The 21,553-nt window shown below is 41.1% G+C and overlaps 1 protein-coding gene and 1 pseudogene across 1 annotated transcript; one reads left to right on the top strand and one right to left on the bottom strand.

The window, feature by feature from the left end:
• Positions 1–1,771: 1,771 nt before the first annotated feature.
• e2f7 (E2F transcription factor 7) lies at positions 1,772–15,631 on the bottom strand. The gene is made up of 13 exons (XM_086147393.1): positions 15,466–15,631; positions 14,796–14,891; positions 13,971–14,276; positions 12,980–13,139; positions 12,514–12,753; positions 10,731–10,886; positions 10,449–10,592; positions 10,155–10,337; positions 9,954–10,038; positions 8,103–8,418; positions 5,707–5,842; positions 3,228–3,613; positions 1,772–2,042 (listed from the first exon to the last, which is right to left on the bottom strand). The coding sequence occupies exons 2-13, from the start codon at positions 14,889–14,891 to the stop codon at positions 1,875–1,877; spliced, it is 2,376 nt and encodes a 791-aa protein (XP_086003519.1). The 5' UTR covers positions 15,466–15,631; the 3' UTR covers positions 1,772–1,874.
• A 2,438-nt stretch (positions 15,632–18,069) lies between these two features.
• Positions 18,070–20,169, top strand: LOC147234105 (uncharacterized; annotated as a pseudogene).
• The last annotated feature ends 1,384 nt before the right edge of the window (positions 20,170–21,553 follow it).

Consider the following 21,553-nt stretch of genomic DNA (forward strand, 5'->3'; position numbering starts at 1 on the left):
AGACAATGCTTGATCATAGCACCATCTGGAATGACAATAGTGGTTTTGTCTGCACTAAAGCATTGAGATTGACTGGGTTTCCTGAAAAACAGCATGGGGTGTACAAACTCAAAGTTGTCAGAACAACCTGGGAAAATATTGATTTAGATTATACAGGACAGAAAAGCCTGGGACTCTCCCATCACATTTGTGGATGTTTAAAAAAAAGGGCACCTAAAAGACAGAGAATGCCAGTCAGTCCAATATTCCTGGATAATTCCTGGATAAATAGTGGAACAAAATGTTCTTTACAGTACTTCCTATCCAGAAAACACTGATGGTACAATCAGAATATTTCAAGCACCTGAGAGCATCATATGTCACATGATCCCTACATCATTAGCAACAAATTATGCATTTAAGCACCAAACAATATGGCTGCAGATATGCAGAACAACCACATAGACACACACATACAACATGAGTAACATCTGTCTACTGCATCTGTGCAAGGACAAATCCCTTATGCAAAACCTCAGTGTTGCTTAAGGGTTGGCTGGTGGCAAACATGTAATGCCTTCGTGGTTTTCTCTTCAGTGATATATGAAATGAGCAGAAGAGGGACTAACCTTAATATGACAAATCTTCAGAGGGGGTCAACTGAAGACAGTCACTTAAAAAAAAAAAAAAAAAAAAACAACATCCATACAAATATATAGTGCTAGCAAGTTGCCATTACAGTCCCTGTAATCAACATATATTAGCTAAAATATAAATAGCAAGTGAGCTTTAATACAGAAGTCATAGGGAACTAGGTAGCCTGATAACGTCTTGGGGGAAATTAAGGCTCTAACACAATACAGCAGTACCCAACTCCCACCATAGGAGGGCACTATTTCATTGGCAATACAGCTTCTTTTGCATTCAGAAACAAATACAGCATTACCTTGACTTACAAGTTGAATTTGTTCCGTGACCAAACTCGTATATCAAATTAAATTTCTCCATTGAAATCAATTAAAACGCTATTAATCTGTCTAAGCACCCCATTTTTGTTAGAATTTTTTTAAATAAGTAAAAAATACTTTATAAATAACAAATAATATATAAAAAAAAACGATGCATAATAATAAAAGAATGTAAAGAAATAAACTGGTTTTATTAAGTGTATTTACCTTGAAGATTGGACGACGATGCCAGCAGTTGGGGGCATTTTTCAATTTGTGCTCTATCCATTGAATTGCGTGCAACGTACTTGATGCTATAATATATAGCTAAACTTAACTTACACAATATGCTACACTTTATTAATAACCTTATTTAGCGAAGGAGTGACTGCTGATCCTGTTTTTAAAATTATCAAACCTTCCCTGATCGGCTTTGAATGACTTTGTGTCAATGTGTCGTACCTTCTCACAGATGATGATCTGGGTTACAGTATCTCACAAACAAGAGCATCTCCATCTTGTCATTGACAAGTCAACAACACACAGACCTCGGCCATGTATTTCGGTGTCAAACACGCATCCCACTTGCTCCTAACTCTGGTCACGGCTTGTATCATAAAGAAAAAAAAACCTTAGTGATGGCTCATTTCACAGAAAATTCACAAGTTGATGCACTTGTAAGTCAAGGTTCCACTGTATTCTATTATTTAGCCATTGGAACTGTCAACAACTATTAATAGTATATTACATCAACAATCAGAGAATATTTGGACCTTAAGATTTCATCTGAGGGTCTTATTATATTCCTGAAAAGTAGATTTGTACATTTGGTGGAGGAATCTTAATATACTTTTAATAACTATGAGAGCCCCAGTGATTTCATGCTCTATTCGTCATTTTTTCACAAATCAAAACCACTTACATTTTTTTTCATGCCACCTTTCCCATCTAGTCACATGTTTGTCTAACTGGTGGGTGACCGATATCCAGTCTTCTCTGTGCAGAGCCCCTCTTCCGGGTAACTGGCGCTGTAATGACCACACCTCCCTGTGTGCCTGGGGTCTGGAAGAATGACTTTGAGGAAGATGATGGGATTTCCTTTGGAGTGAGTGGTGTCTGTGAAAGGAGAAAGGGAAGTCAGCATGTGTCGCCTGATTTCATTCCACTGTATCCATTGAAAATGTAACTTCATTTGCATGATTAGAGTAAACCACAAACTACAACATTGTTTTTAAGATAATTAGGTCACTATTCAAGCACAGGCTACAAAAAAACAGCTGTTGCAATGAAAAAAAAAACAAGGTTAATCAGTTTACTGCTACAGGTGCAGGCATATGAATATGCCTCCCACGAGTAAATCATTATTTATGGGGGTGAGTGTCTTTGCTGATGAACGAGACAAAAGTAAATTAAAAGCTTATTACACAAGGCATTTACAAACTAGAATAAATTTGGAGTGATATCCATTCAAATTTATTCACCTCACTTTTATACACTGTTAATAAAATTGGGTCCGTTTTTCAGCTGAAACTTTCAACTTTCACAAAATCTAGTCTGAGGCTTATAAAAATATGGTTTTGCACACATTAAGTTATTGGGTTCTAATAGTCATACATGGATATAGCGATACATGGCTATTTTCATTTAGTCGAGACAGTTCAATAAACTGACATAGAGCGGGACCTATCACACTGCCACATTTAAGAGGCAATGCACCTCATCAACTCATACTTAAAGTTGGAATTAATAATGTATTATGTTAATGTAATACTAGATCAGAAGCAAAACATGAATAGTTTTACTTATAACCTGCTAAAAATGCACTATTACTTGTGATTTCCTCTTCACCCATGTACTTTAAAAAAAAAAAAAACATTTTAAATTGTCAACTCCTTTAACGTTACAAAATAACAGTTCTTCAATCAACCAGATTATATGGCCTCACTTCCTATCTCTACATGCACCACAGTTTTTAATTTTGCATATATTTGCAATTGAGCCTCAGCAGGTTCTCTTAAAGCTTCTCTGCTCCAGATAAAGAAGTCCAAGAGCTATGACAAGAACATTAATCACTTTTTAAGAACTTTGCAATTTAATCAGCTTGAATTTGTGGTTAACAATAAAGTGCCTGGCTAAGTAAATGAGGGGCGACCTTCCACAAAACAGATGTTGTGCTTCCCGTCCTGTCAAGCTCTTTTGTGCCATTTGGCAAATGCCTGATACCAGGAAGGTCATGTATCATTATGGAGCCCAATTGCGTGGAAGTACAAGTGTGTGTGATGTTGCCGAGCTCCGTCTTACCAGGGGCTCTGGTGTGGTGATGCTGACAGTCTGCCAGGGTCGCGACGGAGAATCTGGTGCGCTTGCTGACTCCTTGTACAGCCTGGTCTGTTCCGGTGTGGAAGGTGACTGAATGGGTGATCTGCTGACGTCTGATGCTGCCGCCAGACTGTACGGTGCCGCGCCCAACATAAAATGAGTGGATGACATCACAGCAGGCAGGCTGAAGCTCAGTTTGGCATCAGAGCCTTGATGCTGTAGGCTGTTGGCCACAAGGGGATAGTGGGGGAGGGTGGGGGAAGGCACTAGAACATAGGGCAGTGCCAGGGCGGCAACACTTCTGGAAGGGATGGCTAGGTGGGCTGGAGGTTGGCCTGCAGGAACGAGGAAATTGAGGCTGTTCAGACCTAAAGGGGAAACAGTAGAGAAAAAAATTGATTTACACTCAACAATATTTTAAATCCCCTAAAAGCAAAAAAAAAAGCATATGCGTTGAAGTTTGGGGGGTTTTCTGCTTGTGTGCAGGGTATAAAAGCAGGGAAATGCAATTTCTAAAATAATCTGTATTTTATCAGTGAGTTTCACCCTATGTAATTAAACATTTGATAGAATGTATCCTTACTCATTACTAACATCATAGTTGACACACTGCTAACTTGCTTCATACTTAAAAATATTGTTGAGTACAAAATATCTGCTAGTTTTTTTTTGTAGTGAATGTGAAGATCATGATTGATTTCATATCATAAATGGAGTCAATGTTATACGGAGTGTTGAGTGCAAGAAAAGCAACAACCGTGCTGGGTATACACTACTGCCATTGTCCTTGACTAGGCACAAGCAGCTGGACCTGGCACACTGCTGCTCAGTAGCTAGGAGGGTTTCAAACAGGTGACCTTCATTCTCAAGGAGATTCGTAAAAGTACTTAATGACTGAACAAAATAAATTTGCAGACAGATTAAAACCTTTCCGACAGAAAAATGTTACTTCTAAAATGGCTCTCTGTAGAAAACACCAATATCTCTGCAGTGATCCAGAAGGATAAACTCTGGCTGACATTGTCTAACAAAATCTTGTAAACATAAACCGCAATACACACATTTTAAGCAATCTAGCTTAAAAAATGACATGCCAAAGACTCAAGTTAAGCAAAGACACAATACAGGCAAGCTGGCCAATATAGCTAATTAGTAATTTACAAAATCAATCTCAACCCAGTTCTTTTTGTGTGTAAAGCTGAGAGTTGACAAAGGCATGATTAATTCAAAGTAGAATCTATCTAGGATTTGTTTTTCTTTTTGGGGGAGGCGGGTGAATATCATACGTTTGTAAGTTATTTGAAAATAAGTAAATCATATCAATCCTTGCCGAGGTCCAGGTGAAGTCAAGAATCTCTAAGTCGTTGAAAGCCACTTTTAAAGTAACTGGTGAGTTTTGTCTAATTCAGAGTTCAAGTCTGATCTGCATGTTTGCTCAATAGTAAAATGAATATGAACTGCTGAGAATAAGGCTGTTAAAATTAACACAATGCTTTTGTCGAGCCAGAATTCTCGAGAAGTTTAAGGTGCTGATATGACTAAACATATTGTTTTTAGTTACATAATACAGGTAAGATTCACAAAGCGGAGGTGAGAACCTTTTAAGAAGAGGTGCCAGATGCCAGAGAGAATATCCTTGGCTTAGTGTCCTCTACATAAAGTGATTCTTTTATTCTCATCAATATGCACTGAGGTGTGTCTTGTCTGTAATCCATATTTAATATTCACACAGCCCTATTCTTGGTTCAATACATACTGTAATCATGGGTCAATTTTCACAGCAGTCATTTGTAAGCACTTATATTTTGAGTAAATTCCAAGACAATTCTCACAGCACATTTTACAGTATTGTGCAAGACAGTTTAGTTTTAATCCTTGTAAATTGAGACGTGGGGCATTAAATTTCCCTGCCTAATTATATCAAGGGCAATCCAAATGGATTTGTTTTGTGTTGCATGAAAATCTCTGTGTAAATTGCTTTCTCCCGAAATGAGTAGTTTCCCATGGCTTTAAGAGAAGACCAATAGAGAATGACTGAAACTCAATAAATTACACCCAAATGACTGTACTCATGTAAAAATCTTCATAAAAATGTGGCTTAAAATTTCATGCGTTTTTGCCAGCTATTAACATTTCTTACAATTTCCAATAAATCTCCTGCTCAGAATTTTATTGTTTGTAGGAACGGATTAAGATTGTCAGTCTTGATAATAAGATTTTTTATCTTTCAACACCATTTCTCTTGTCATTTCCAGATATAAAAACTGTCAGAGGGTTGAGAAGAATTCATCACATTCAGAGAAGATAAACATTCAGGCATACTCGATTACTTTTTTGTTTTCTTCTAAAATTTCAACCAGGTTGCTAGATATAGACAACACCCTAAAAAAAACAGGATGACTGTGTACTTCTTAATCTTTTTGAAGGTGATGCATATCTTTGCAACTTGAGACAGATATACCTGCATTGTTTGGAACATAGAGGTAGTGTGAAAGCTGGGTGGGCCCACGACTGCCATCACCAGCCTGCCTCTCATCTAATGTCTCTCTGGAGAGGCCTGAACATTCTGCTGCATCCCTTTGAGGTTCAGCTCTCCCCTGCAAGGAAAACAAAAGAGGAATTGATTAAGTGAGCCTAGACTGAATGACTGACATTTAAGAAGACGAGCAAACAAACTATTTATTGCTGCATCTCTGAGTCTAAGACCTTTGGCATTAAAAAGTTAAAGGTACAACGAATTCTGAAATTCAGTAATATTCACTCAAGGCAGATCAAAGTTGAATTAAGTAGAGGCTGACTGAAATATCTAGTCAATAGTGATGTTTAGTAATTCACTAACATAATGGAATTAGTAGGCATGCAGTAAGTGTTATTTAGATACTGACAATGATGAATGGGAAAAGCAGTGCTTTGTTTAATGCCATGCATTGGCATTTGTAAAATTCAAGTTTCACCATAACACAAACAGCTACTCAGCAGGTTTCTTGACATATCCACAACAACACCCCTGTAAGGCCCACCCAATCATTTAATTTGAGATTGATTTCTTGGGATTTTATAATTGGGAAACCTAATTATTTGCATACAGTAGGGAGAACAAGTATTTGATATGCTGCTGACTTTTCAGTTTTTCCCACTTGCAAAGCATGTAGAGGTCTGTAATTTTTAGCATCGGTACTCTTCAACTGTGAAACATCAAAAAAACAGAAAAATAGAACTGGCAATTACAGAGATTAGATGTTTCCTGTAATTCTTGACCAGGTTTGCAAACACTGCAGCAGGGATTTTGGCCCACTCCTCCATACAGATCTTCTCCAGATCCTTCAGGTTTCAGGGCAGTCACTGGGCAATTCAGCTCCCTCCAAAGATTTTCTATTGGGCTCAGGTCTTGAGACTGGCTCGGCCACTTCGGGACCTTGAGATGCTTCTTACGGAGCCACTCCTTAGTTGTGGCTACGTGTTTCAGGTCGTTGTCATGCTGGAAGACCCAGGCACGACACATCTCAAGGCTCTTACTGAGGGAAGGAGGTTGTTGCCCAAAATCTTGCAATGCATGGCCCCATCCATCCTCCCCTCAATGCGGTGCAGTCGTCCTGTGCCTTTTGCAGAAAAGCATCCCCAAAGAATGATGTTTCCACCTCCATGCTGCACAGATGGGATGGTGTTCTTGTACTCATCCTTCTTCCTCCAAACACTGAGTGGAGTTTAGACCAAAAAGCTCTATTTTTGTCTCATCAGACCACAAGACCTTCTTCCATTCCTCATCTGGATCATCCGGATGGTCATTGGCAAACTTCAGACATATTCTGACTTGAGCAGAGGGACCTTGCGTCCACTGAAGGATTTTAATCCATGAGGATATAGTGTGTTACTAGTGTGTTGAGACTGTGGTCCCAGCTCTCTTCAGGTCATTGACATGTCCCAGAAATTCCATGAGGCTTATCCCTCACATTCCTCATGATCATTGATGCCCCGCAACGTGAGATCTTGCATGGAGCCCCAGACCAAGGGAGATTGACCGTCACCATGAACTTCTTCCATTTTATAATAATTGTGCCAACAGTTGTTGCCTTTTCACCAAGCTGCTTGCCTATTGTCCTGTTGCCCATCCCAGCTTTGTGCAGGTCTACTATTTTATCCCTGATGTCCTTACACAGCTATCTGGTCTTGGTCATTGTGTAGAGGTTGGAGTTTGTTTGTTTGAGTGTATGGACAGGTGTCTTTTATACAGGTAACAAGTTCAAACTGGTGTAGTTAAAACAGGTAATGAGAGGAGAACAGGAAGCCCTCTCAAAGAAGAACTAATAGTTCTGTGAGAGCTGCAATTCTTACTGGTTGGTTGGCAATGAAATATTTATGTCATGCAATAAAAAGCAAATTAATTACTTAAAAATCATACAATGTGTTTCTCTGGATTTTTGTTCTAGATTTTGTCACTCACAGATGAAAATTAAACATAACAGACCGCTACATGCTTTGCAAGTGGTAGAAGCTGAAAAAGCTGCAGTGTATCAAATGCTTGTTCTCCCCACCATAAAATGTTCTAATATCAAATAACTTCAATCACTGAGGTGATGAGTCTTATTAACACCAAGAATTGGCGAAGCTAGTCATACCATATTTGCAATTTAATGCCCCATTATTAAGATTTATTATCAAAGAACTATGATGGAACTATGATAATGGACAAAGTTTGCACGGCATGCCAGTTGTGTTATAGTACACCTGAGACAAGACAATGGTGTTTTTCTCTTCAATCCTCAACTAAACCAAAATGAGTCATCAACTACAATATTAAGGCTTATTCACATTTGGGTTTTGCAATGCAAGTGAATGGACACACTGATGTACCCATACCTGGTCACATTCCTCAAAAAGCCCTTTCTTGTTGGTCGCCATCTTATCTTCTTCGTACTCCCTTTTCCTCTTCTTTCTGTCCTCAGGTTCTGCCTGGGATGAATGGTGACCTTCCGCTTGCTCGGGTGGGTCTAGGGGGTTGTATAGCATGACCACCGAGGGCTGGGACAGGCTGGGTAGGTAGGCCAGGCAATGGGATGAGGAGGGGACAGTGAAGACGTTCTCTGGGTGGTGGCTGGGGGCCTGCAGGTTGGGCTGAGAGGGGGCTGAAGGCACACTGCTGCTGCTGCTACTACTTTTGGCAGCATTTGGGTTTCTGTTTAAAGAAAAAAAAAAAAGTTCCGGCAGCCTAAGTCTGGTGTGCTGTTTAACAAAGCACTGAGGCACAATATATTCATTCACAAATATGACTGAAAATTGAATCAGTGACCAGACAAATTTGACCTCTATCTGTCAACATGATTGGTAATAAACAGACTTCCCAAATAACAAAGTATTTTGTTAGGCTCCCTTGAACCATAGGTGCGTATTTCTGAAGAACAGAGGCTGAAGCCTTGATACTTTGGTTTCTTTTTTTCACGTTCTTCATTGTAAATATCCAGATATTCAACTAGGCTCTTAACCATGAGCCTCAAATGCTGCTGCTGCTGCCTCTGCACCATTCTACACGCCATTGTAAAAAATAAATAGAAACAAAATTACTGAAAACCTCTTTAATGCACACCCAACACCCAATTTTATCTTGCAATCATTGAAACACTAAGTCCACGGTGTGGAGCTGATCCACACATCAACACATGATAAAACCTAGTCATTTTTTAAAGCATTCAGCATGTAGTATTTAGTATGCAGCCAATACCAACACTGGCAGACACTGTGAAATACTATGTTAGAAGCTGAGATTAAAACCTCCATTGGTATTTAACCTCAAAGAAACCAATTGTTTGTGGTAAACTATTTGGCTCGGGCTCGCTCAAATTTTGTACCTTACCCAGGATCTAGATGAAAGCTATGGCACTGCACATACACACATAAGCACAATGATAGCACATAGATTTGGGGATTTTTATTATTTTCTAAAATTGAAGCTAATTTTTGTGCAATTTTATGGTGTCTAATCTAATTTTCAAATAAATTGATGTTTGTTGTCTGCATAACTGATATCGTTAGGCCCAGAAATATTTGGACAATGACATAATCTTCATGATTTTGGCTGATTTTGTGATGCTTTGTAAGGCCTTTACTGCAGCGGCTGTCTTCAGTTGTTGCTAGTTTGTGGGTCTTTCTGCCTTAAGTTTTGTCTTGAACAGGTGAAATGCTCGCTTGATTGGGTTAAGATCTAATGATAGACTCGGCCATTGCAGAATATTCCACTAAAAACTCCTGAGTTGCTTTTGCAGTATGTTTTGGATCATCATCCATTTGTACTGTGAAGCGCCATCCAATCACCTTTGCTGCATTTGCCTGAATCTGAGCAGACAGTATATCCATATACACTTCAGAATTCATCCGGCTGCTTCTGTCTTTTGTCAAATCGTCAATAAACACAAGTGACCCGGTGCCATTGGAAGCCATGCATGCCCATGCCATCACACTGCCTCCACCATGTTTTACAGAAGATGTGCTGTTCTTTGGATCATGAGCTCTTCCGATTCTGCACTTTATGCCTATATTGATTATATAATTGTAACCTGTATTTGTTTTCGTAAACAGCTAAAATAACAAAACTTATGTCACTGTCCAAATATTTCTGGGCCTATCGTATGTGTCATTATTTTACACAGTCAAATGTACTTTAAAGTTGGATTGACAAAACATGGAGTTTGCATGTCTGCATGTGTTAAGACCCACCCTGCATGGTTTCCAAACTGAAGCCGACAGACTGTGCTGTTGTTCGTACTCTTTCTGGAATAATCCACGGGCTGATGTGTTGGTCCTGATGTGTGAGAAGTGAGAGCAGGGTAGTAAATATCCCACTGTGATCAAGTCTCTTACAAGGATGCTAAGTGCTACTATATTAGGGAAAATAGACTCCAAGAGAGCATCTTTTACCTGTTTGGTCCCTATGTGGACTGCTGGGAGCTGAGCTGACAGGTCGCTGGATGGCAACAGATGTTGGCGGGATGTTAAAAGAAGCATGGCGTGCCAATTTGGCTTTCCTAAGATCCTGGGCTGTCATTGGCTGTGTGGTCACGGGAGGGTTGACAGCTACTATGTCCAAGTTATTTCCTAAAGCTGAGGAGGGATACAAGAAATTAATAACCAGCATGATGGCAAATTAGCTGTGTCAAAGCCTATTGTGGGTGAATTTCTTTACATTATTTGGATTACCAAAGCTGGCCTCACCGGAATTTCTGGATTTATTGAATTCCACTGGACCAAGCCACCTGAAAGCTGGCTTTCTGCCACGCTCCTCTCTCACGTGGACCTTTTTTATGAGGCCCAGGCTGGTTAGCACATTGGCAATATCGTACAGACGACGTACCTTAGCTAGAAATAATAAGATCAAAAAACATTTGTGAAAAAAACAGGATTTGGGTAAAAGTATAACAACATTTAGGCCAGTCTCAGAATTAATCGATGTGAGCTCACAAAATGCAGTCGGTGCATGTGTATATAAATCCTTACTTTTGTACTTGCTGTGGCTTGATGAGTCCTGGCTCTCCTCAATCAGAATCTTTGCTGCTGCCTCCAGAGTAACGGTCTGAGTTTTGGACACCAGAAACAGCATGACAAACTTCTGGCTCATGATGCGCAGTGATTTGTCTTTCCTGTTGCCAGCAACTACAAACAAAGGAGGTATGTTGTCAGATTAACACACTGTGTTGCAGATTATGTATGACAGAATTCTTTTGAATAATTCAATGAAAACATGGTTATTACAGTGGCAGGAATGAAGGATGAATTTGGTAACAAGCACTGCTATTCAATAATAAAAATAAACACATAATACACAGGAATATTTAACATGCATTGACTACTGGAGCACCAAGACTGACTGTAGTTTATCACTGAACTCTTTAAAAACCCTTCCTTACATGGAGGTCACTGGAAAAGTACTGCCTTTGTAAAATGCACGCAATAAAATCAAACCACCCACTCCTCACAAATGTCTGTTTTCCAAAACATGTAAATCTTAATTGCAAAGGGTGGTGTTTTTGTTTTGTAGATAATCACACTTACATGAAATAACTAAATATTGGTTCATTAGCTGTAGAATGCAGATCTCAAACATGTAGTATTTCATGTAAAATTAATTAAGTTGCCCTTTCAAAATGTAAATGGTGTTCTTTGGCAAATATTATACAATCTGTCCATTACTATAGCACAATTCTGCTGAACAAAAAAGTACAAGTGAAACAATAAAAACCAGTGTGGACCAAAACAGATGCAGAGAGCATGGTATTGATTGCCTGGGTCAAGTGCAGTGTCATGTTGGGATTTGCTCCATTTCATTCTCAGCTAAGTGTGATACAAATTTGGTACCAGTGAAAATAACTGAAAATAACAACCTTGTTTGAGATAACCTGGCACACATCAAACTTTGATGCATCAAACCCATCATACGTCCAGTCCACTTCATCTGTATTAGTCGAGAGCACAATGAACTGTTATCGCTCTTTAAATTGCCCCCCCTTTCAGTTGCTTTTGCAAAAATAATTAAAAAACAAAAGCAGGTCATCATCTATGATGAATCTAGGTTGTGAACATGTTACAGAGAAGCGATGAGGATTTAACCAGCTACTTCTCAACAAAAACTCCTAAGCCTTTGAACTCAATAAACATTTCAGAATTCTCTTTGATGGTGGCAAGTTCTCCAGTCATACAATTGGAGATTGACCACGGGTAATATTTGTTTTGTTTGTGGCTCTGCAGTGATGGCCTTGACATGCTTTTTACACCACCTTTACTCTCAACCTTCCACCACAATGCCTGAACTCATTAACTATTTAAACATCAAAATGCCTATGTGTCAGGAATGCTATTATCCAGTGACAATGTCAATACATATATACACACACACACACACACACCCTCTCAGTGACCTGCTCGGGGTGTGTATGTTGAGGTATGAAATCTGAGTTAATTACATCGCTGCAGGTTTCTGGTTGAAGGGAATCATCATTAGTTTTGCACAAGTGTTAATTTGATGGCAGCCGCTCTTGGGATGAAACCTACACTTAAATCTTTACATCTGCAGCAGTTAACCGATGCTCTTATCTAACGATACACCTTAGCATCTTTATCACCAGTATCAAAGGAGCCAGTAGTAAAGACTTTAAAGGTGCCTGGGGAAGGATGTGAGAAAGGAATTGGTTGAATCGGCTTTTTGCACTGAATATCTTGTTTGAATGCTGAAAAAAGTACACGCTTGAGTGTACATTCTTAAATTTCAGTTTTAGTTTATTACCATGGCTGTTGTCATCTTCCACACCATCATCCACCCGGTTCAGCCCAGCATCCCTGCCATCTATAGCCAACTCCATCTGAAGGTGGTACCCCTGCTGGAGCCCCTGTTCCTGCAGTGTCTCCAATGTAGCCTCCAACCGCAAACGTCCATGCCAGGTGTAGCTGTTCTTTGCTATCCGTCCCACAATCATGAGAGACTCCAGCACATTTACAATGTCATATATGCGCCGGCGCTCAACCCCTGTGATTGTGAAAGTAGAGACATATTTGCTCATAAGCGGGTATTAAGTCCCAAAACAGATACTTTTTCATTGTTTGACAGAGCAACATAATGGAATTGTAACAGCGAGGTATACATAGCAGCCTCGCCTTCCCCCCTCTCCTATGAGGAGTTTACAATTACAGCAGACAAAGAATGAAAACAGCAGGCATTATCAGTGATTCTCTTCCCCTCTGCTGGCTCTTACCCAGACTGGTTGCCACCTCGTCCAGCGAGATCCAGATGGGGACGTGTGGGTCTGGGTAATCTGGGTACAGAGCCAGGAACTTCTGGCAAAGCAGACCAAGACTCTTCTGCTTCCTGCTTGGCTTTTTTTCGGCGTCATCTTCCTCTTCTGTAGCTCCAAACTGGAAGAGCAACCAAATGTTTACAAACTTACACATGGTGAGGAGCATGGGCTACAACCAATTACTCTTATTTCAGGGTCAATGCGGAAAGTAGACAGCTCAGGCTGATATTTGAGATCCACATTCAGTTGCTGGGAATGTAAAAACTGTAGTGCCAAAAAAAAAACAGCAACAAAAGTCGTGACAATTCTCATTTTAGAAATGGGGACTTTTTATGAAATATAATATTTCTCAAAAAATGAATACAAAAGCCATCCTTGAAGCACTAGCCACTACTTTTCCTTTAATTAAAAAAAAGATACTTTCAAGTTGTGACAAATTAGAATGGTTGTATGGCCTCTTTAGTCTTTTGAAAGTGAAGCTGCTGTGAAAAACAGAATACCTAGGATTATCTGCCACTACAGATACTCAGAGAGAAACTGTTATTGTCCTGGTTAGATTTTTTGGGAAATCAGGATCATTTTCAAGTTAAGGGAAAGTGGTATGGAGCTGGACATGACTTTGGATAACAGGTCCTCAAGGGCATCTGCAGATAGATTAGATGAATAAACATATCTCAAAAGCTCAGCACGATTTGGGCTCCAACTACAATTTTTTACACTTTATTTGGCAGAACAGGAGGATTCCACCTGGGACTCACTATCTGTAGAGTTCAGCTACTCAAGTGAGTAAACATGAAAGGAACATTTACTCCCTGGACTAACAAAATTTTAAGCTTTCTGTATTTGACCTTGGATTTAAGAAAAAAAAATATAAATGCTATAAGTTTCTCTCCACAATTCTTTTGAATGTCTTTGGGGTCGTGACAGACATATCTGCAATCACATTTACCTGACAAGAGTCTTCCACATCGTCTGATAGTGTATCTGGACTGTCGGGTTTGTCCTTTTCATTCTCGATAGGTCTAAAGAGGACTTTTTTCATCTCTCTGTTTCGGATTTCTGGGCTCACTACGCTGATCAGCATCTTCAGGTTGGCTGTAGGGCTCCAAGGCTCGGCCAGGGCTGTGTGCTTATTAGGGGTGATGTGCACCAAATCAGGGGTGGAGCCCTTCCTGTTCACGAAAAGAGCGGGGACACCGGAGTCCATTGACTTCAGTGGCATGGATCTCCTCCACCCTGCAGTGTATATATTTTCCTGTAACAAAGTGATATGGCTGTTTTAGCAGGAGCTGAACTTTGCAGTGAAGCTTAAAAAGTAGACTACATTAATACACCATTCATGTCACATTAAAATTCTTATCTTTTTGCTAATCATTGCTTCATAGGCTACATGTGTGCTCACCATGCAACCAAAACATTTGAAACAAACATTGGAACCCTGAATACTTAATCTATTGTGTAATAAAACAAATGTATTATTCCATGTGAGGACATCTAATTTCAGTAGCTACGAAATGCATGAATAAGGATATCATAATAATAATAACAATATTAATAACAGTAATACATATTTATCCAGTCAAATTCACTGACTGGACAAACATTTGGTTTGTTTTACCACCCCTCACCCAAACCCATACGATTCCATGCCACTTTATGCAAATGCTAAATTCCACCACATCACCCATGACCCCTAGGTCTCTCTCAGACATGCCTCCCCTGACGTAGATCTCATCCAACCTGACCCACAACTCAGATCCCAGGTCTGCCACACCTTTTGCTCACTCTGATCCTCATCCTCTTCCCGCTCCACCGACAAACTTTTCCTTGGACTTGTAAGATCTTTCAGTGCAAGACATTCAGCCTCCATCTGGAAAAAAAACAACTAATCAATATAGATCAATATATTGAAACGTATGTAGAATATCACGAGGTTGGAGAACGTGGTCGTGTTTCTCTCAGCGGGGTAGGGGGGGTGAGGTAAATGAGAAAGAAAATGGAAAAGTAAACTCCGCCTTGAACGCTGAGAACTTCTGCATGGGGTCTGCTAGATTTGGCGCTAAGCGCACCCGCTAATTAGCCACTAGCAAACTATCCACGCTTCATTGTATTATTTCAGAAAATATCTCACAATTGAAACGTATGCTAACATTACTTGGCGATCCGCCTCGGATAAGGCAAACTATAAAGTAGGAGTATTATAGCGGGAAACAGGAATATGTGGTATGTGTAGACGCGCGCGTCACCAAGTAAATGGTCAGTGCACTCAAAATAATCTAATTTACCCTCCAAACGTTTAACGGGAACTTTTAGCTGGATCTATTTAAGTTTGTTGTACCGCGTCAGGCAATATCATTTAGCTTTAGTTAGCAACGTAAACAAGGCAGTTCTGCTGACCAACATGAGTTATATAACAGACATTAAACCAGTGAAATGTTGCTTACCTTTTAGCTGCCCTTGGTGTCAATCAAACACACAACTGTGAGTCCCTGTTGTTTAACAGCTTTGTCAGAACGTCCTTTTCTTCAAATTACCATAGCAGCCTATTTCCCTCTCTAAAATAAGCGGGGACTTCTCTCTTTTCCTGATATGGACAGTTTGTCCCGAATGACCCGGTGAGTCTCAAGCGTCGCCTGCTTTCTATCTTGTTTTCTGGCGCCCTCCAGCAGCTGGTTGACTCCAGCCAATCAGCACGCAGTTCATTTGTCGCGTCTTCTATCTGTAGCCAATCAGAGCCATCTAGCGTCAGCTCTGACCAATGGGCGTGAACTAACTAGCATGCCTCTGGAGTGTGTTGGCGGGGCAACCGGCGCGCTGTGTCAAAGCTCTAGTTGAAGTGAAAAGAAACAGGAAAGAAAGAGGTCTCACTTTGCAACAACTTTTTCCGGATATTTCACCCCAGAGTGGCGGGGAAAATCATGCCTAGTGGTTCATCCCCCAAAATCCCGCCAGAGTCTTTCGACAGTATAAGAAAGAAGTGAGCTCGGAAAGTATCAGGGTGGTATTACGATACCATGTTTGACACAAATCTACTTATGTGCATATTTTGCATTGAAGCACATGTCTAAGTGCAGCAATGCCGACGTATACAATGATTTGATATATAATAACAAAATACATCTTTCAATCAAGCTTTTCTACACATTGATTTTTTTACACACATTGCATACCATCATCTGGGGCTTGGTTTACATAGATATATTGAACTATGTTTTAAGAATATTTTGACAATTAGATGTAAGTACAGATGTTTGTAGGGGGCTACTTATAAGTTTCTTGAAAAATTTACATAGTAACAGATAAGAGTTTGATCTGCTGAGTTTATGGTTAAGGAAAATATCAGAAAACTCAGCCAAGGATTTTGGGGGCAAAAATTCAATCAAAAGCTATCGAGACTGTGCATGGCGTTAATATGTAATTTATGCAACTTACAAAACAGTTGAAAAACAATATTGAAGCTTGTGCGCGGATGATACTAGACAACATGGACTGGAAGACGTACAAAATGGCAACGGGCGATTATCGTAGTTTTTGCGAAAAAATATGATATGATAATATTAAACTTTTAATATTAGAAATAAATATTTTTCACTATGACAGGATTGTTGTTTTTTTTCCCCCTCAAGAGCGACGCATTAATGTTATAGACGATCTTTGATTATAGCCGTGGGCTTTGGCTTGACGCAGTGATTCCGGCGTCTGGGTAGCCAAGAAGCCCCGCACCTACAAACCTGCTATTAATACCTTAAACCCGATCGCCGGGCCTTTTGTCTCTAGCAATCCTAACAGATGGGTTGGGGAGGCGGGATTGAGACCACACGAGTAACGCGCATAGTACCTGGGTTGCGGCGCGAAATCTTGAAGAGACGGCGGGGAAGGGGGTGGGGGTTGTGTGTCCGCCCTGCATGCAAACATTGCCTGAGGACGAGCCAAGGGTGCTTCGGTCAAGAGCATGAATACACAAAATCTACCGCCAAATGTGATTCAAATCTGAGAGGATCCGTGAGTTACATAACATTCAAGATATTGTCCCTATCTTACCCTTATACATACACTTTCAACAACCAAGGGTGGGCCTACTAAGAGAATGGGTCAGATAAGGTCCAGTACCGGAGCTGCAAAGCAAATGTAACATCTTTACATTAATAACACACATATCTGATCATCTGGTGATACACGTTTGGAATGAAGATGTTAAACGTAATGTTAAAGCATGCCTATTTTGTCATTCAGGGCACAATCTACTTGTGAGGGAATGGGGTGTCAAGAAAGACAGTGGGAGTGTAATCCATGTTTAAATTGAAATTCTAAAACTGTCCCAGGCATCACAGTATTTTACATTCACCTCTCCGTTTCAACTCAGTAATCTTGTTAACATCATCACATTCTCCGTTACCAGCTCAAATGACATGCTTTGTGTGTCCACGGGGCCCCAAACTAACAACATCAAGAGGGTGAACAGCAAAGTAAAACTCTCACCTGTCAGCTGATTAGTTTCATCCAGGGTATTTGACTTGGCACAAAAGCTCTGTGTAATCACCGCTCTCATTTGCATTTCAAACAATAAAGTAGGAGAACTTCAGTTCAGTTTAGCTTTTGCCTTTTTTGTACTTCAAAGCTGTGGTTCAGGCTTGCATCACTTTTTAGCGCATTGCCCCTTATCCATTTCCTTAGGACTATTTTAACCTTTACAGCCAGTGCGGGTTGTTCTACGTCATCAATTTACTGTTTCAAATCAGCCAAATAAGAAATAACACCAGGCTCTATCATGCCCGAGGGTAAGTTTGGGTGTGACAGCAGCAGCATTATACAGTAAAATAGAGACAGACAGGACAAACTTTTGCTGATTAACTAAGAATGACTGGATGAATGATCATTAAAATACACTGGAACCAGAGATAACAGAAAGAGATAAAAAATAAAATAAATGATCCTTTTGTATGAATATAATTTGAAAAGTAATTATTATCTCATTTGAAAAATAGCAAAGATTTACCAAATTAAACCAAGCCACAGTTAAAGGAGATGCTGACAGCTGACTCCAAATGATGACCACCATCATCTTCAGCTATGCAGCAGAAAGATTTGGGCAAGTAGAGAAAGGGAAATCCAAGCAAACCTCCTACACAATGAACCGCAGATCCACCAGGAAACACCACCACTGGCTAGGAGCTTCGCACCCTGAAGAAGCAGTACAAGACTGCTACTGATGACGAAAAGCTACCTTTAGCAGAACTGCAAAACGTCCTGGGGAAGAAGTTGATGACCCTTTGCAGAGCAGAATGGGATCAGAGACGGGGAAAAGAGAGAGCGAGGAAGCGAGAAGCCTTCATTGCCGATCCCTTTGGCTTCTCAAAACAACTGCTTGGGGACAAGCGCAGTGGGTGGCTTGAGTGCTCCATAGAAGAAGTGAATCGCTTCCTCCAGGATATTGTGAGCGATCCCCTGAGAGAGCAAGAACTGGAACCCAACAAAGCTCTCATCAGCCTTGCGTCCCCAACAACAGAGTTCAACCTGAAGGAGCCAAGCCTGAAGGGGGTTGAGAAGATCATCAAGGCAGCCCGCTCAGCATCTGCTCCAGGCCTAAGTACATACCTTATCTGGTCTACAAGCGCTGCCCAGAGCTTCTACGGCACTTGTGGAAGACTTTGAAGGTGATATGGAGAAGGGGAAAAGTTGCTGACCAGTGGAGGTGTGCTGAGGGAGTATGGATCCCTAATGAGGAGAACTCAAAACACATCTCACTCCTGAGTTTTGAAGGGAAGGTGTTTTTCAGCACTGTCTCACTGAGACTGACAAGAGTTTCTCCTCAAGAACAACTGTATTGACCCATCAGTAGAGAAGGGAGGGGTCTCTGGAGCAAGTGGCAAAAACAGAGGCAACCTAGCTGTCTTGTGGTCCATACCGCACAAACTGGTTGAGCTTACTTTTCACCCCATCTTCAGATCAAGGACCTCATCCTGTATCACTACAACTTCAGGATGAGGGTCTCTTCTGGGTCAGAAACGTCAGACTGGCATCGCATTGGGAAAGGAATAATAACAGGCTGTACCGTCTCAGTCATCCTTTTTTGCACTAGCCATGAACTTGGTGGTCAAGTCAGCTGAGGTGGAATGCAGAGGACCCCTGATCAAGTCAGGGGTATGACAGCTCCCACTAAAAACCTGTAAGGACGACCTCACCATTACAACAACATAGGTCCAAGGTTGCAGGTGGATCCTACAAGGGCTTGAGAGACTCGTGACCTGGGCAAGGATGAGTTTTAACCCTCCAAGTCAAGATCCATTGTGCAGAAGAAGGGGAAAGTGATTGACAAGTTCAAGATTGCCATCCCAGGAACTGTCATTCCAACCATCGCGGCGCAACCTTTCAAGAGCTTGGGGAAACTCTTCCACTCCAGCCTTAAAGACTCGGCCGCCATCCAGACGTCCAGCACAGAACTTGGAACGTGGCTCACCAGGGTTGACAAGTCTGGCCTGCCTGGTAGATTCAAATCCTGAATCAACCAGCATTCTATCCTGCCCCAAATCCTGTGGCCCCTGCTGATATATGCAGTCCCAATGACAACAGTTGAGTCACTAGGAAAGATGATCACTGGCTTTCTTCGAAAGTGGCTGGGCAACCCATGCAGCCTCACCAGCGCTCCACTGGATGGGACGAACAACATCCTGCAGCTTCCTCACTGAAGAGTGTACAATGGTATGCACCAGAGTAGCCCTTTAGTACAGGAACTCCAGGGACTGTAAGGCGTCATCAGTTGGCATCAAGGTGAGGAAAGGAAGGAAGTGGAAGGCCGCAAAAGCAGTGGAGGTGGAAGAGTCTCGCCTTAGACAAAAGGCACTGGTGGGCACCATGGCGACAAGCATAGCAGACTTGGGGTACTTCCCAAAAACCCTCATCAGCCAGTGGTGCAAGGAAAGGCACCAGCTTATCCAGGAAGAGATCCGAGCAGGGGAGGAAGAAGAACAGGTGAGCAGGGCAGTGGGACTCCTGCAACAAGGAGCGTGGACAAGGTGGGAGAGTGCACTACAGCGCAGGATCACCTGGACAAAGCTCTTGCAGGCAGATTTCCCTTGAGTCAAGCGGTCCACGATGCCCTGCCAAGCCCAGTGAACTTCCATGTTTGGGGGAAGAGTGAGAGCGTATAAGCGTATAACAACAGGCCTCCTCCACACGGCATCTGACTGGCAGCTGCAGGTTGACTTGGGAAAGCAGATGAGTTTCCCCCAACACTGCGACAACAACTCTCCATCCAGTTATGATGATCATCTCTGAGGCTTCAAACCACCGGATCATACTGGAATTAATGGTGCCCTGGGAAGAGCGAATTGAGGAAGCCTATGAGAGGAAACGAGAAGTACCAGGAGCTGGTGGAGGAGTGCAGGCAGAGAGAATTTTCTATGAGCTCACAGAAGTTGCCTGGCGGGGTTTTGCAGGATGCTCTTTTTGTAAAGTCCTGAGTCGCTTGGGCATTGTAGGAGCGGCAAAATAGAGGGCCATTACATCCGCAAGAACATCTGGTGGCTTTTGATTCGGGGGCTGATCCTTGGATTGCTACTGCGACGCAAGTCGGGACTTGATCAACCCCAGCTGGGTCACCTGGGCAAAAGTGTATGATGTTGCGACACCTGAAACACCCAATGACCCCAGAATACATCACTGATGACGCATCCCAGTGCATCTATGAGGTGTTTCTTATATATATATATATATATACATATATATATATATATATATATACTTACATAATATCCAAATAATATTTAGTATACTATATATATATTATATAAGTATGTATATATTATACTAAATATTATTTGGATATTCTTTAAGTTTTCAAAGGTCACCTGTCTTTGCACTGACAATGGTATCTATCGATCACACTGCAACCTATATATTGCTGAGAATAAAACAACTTAAGGATTAATTTTGTGAGAATAATAAAAGGTGAAGGTATTTTTGAATGTGTTACAGCAGAAATTGTTTCCTTGCTCCTCTTTATGTTCTCTGTTCCTCCATCACCAACCTCTACATTTTATGACCCAGTTTCATTGTTGGAGTATTTCTTGTCTGTGTTTCACTGTATAGTTAGCAGACTGACCTTTTCACTAACAGCCCTCCATGAAAAACTGTAAAGATACATGCAAAGACATTTATACAATATCCAAAGTGTGTCACGTCTGATCGTGGCATTTAGTTAAGGCTCCCAGTCAGCAACTGCTGCACATCACCTTTGGACTGTCACTTATTCAAATGGGTAACACTAATAACTAATATTTTGATGGTAAATGATACTCAGAACCATGTCTACATGTGATACCTATATAGTCATCATTGCATCCGCTGGAAATTCTATGTGTGCGTGTGTGTGTGTGTGTGTGTGTGTGTGTGTGTGTGTGTGTGTGTGTGTGTGTGTGTGTGTGTGTGTGTGTGTGTGTGTGTGTGTGTGTGTGTGTGTGTGTGTGTGTGTGTGTGTGTGTGTGTGTGTGTGTGTGTGTGTGTGTGTATCGGGGCATGTTCCAGCATGTTGAG

This window comes from Fistularia commersonii, chromosome 5 (assembly GCF_037954325.1).
Source record: "Fistularia commersonii isolate RoL2024-O1a breed Wild chromosome 5, RoL_Fcom_v1.0, whole genome shotgun sequence".
Taxonomy (NCBI): domain Eukaryota; kingdom Metazoa; phylum Chordata; class Actinopteri; order Syngnathiformes; family Fistulariidae; genus Fistularia; species Fistularia commersonii.

Coding starts and splice junctions, on each gene's coding strand:
- e2f7 (XM_086147393.1), bottom strand. CDS start 14,891: ATGGAGGCTGAATGTCTTGCACTGAAAGATCTTACAAGTCCAAGGAAA. Junction 12,754..12,979: donor CGAGGTGGCAACCAGTCTGG/GTAAGAGCCAGC, acceptor TCACAATCACAG/GGGTTGAGCGCCGGCGCATA. Junction 3,614..5,706: donor CTATGTTCCAAACAATGCAG/GTATATCTGTCT, acceptor TTTCCCCTTTAG/GTCTGAACAGCCTCAATTTC.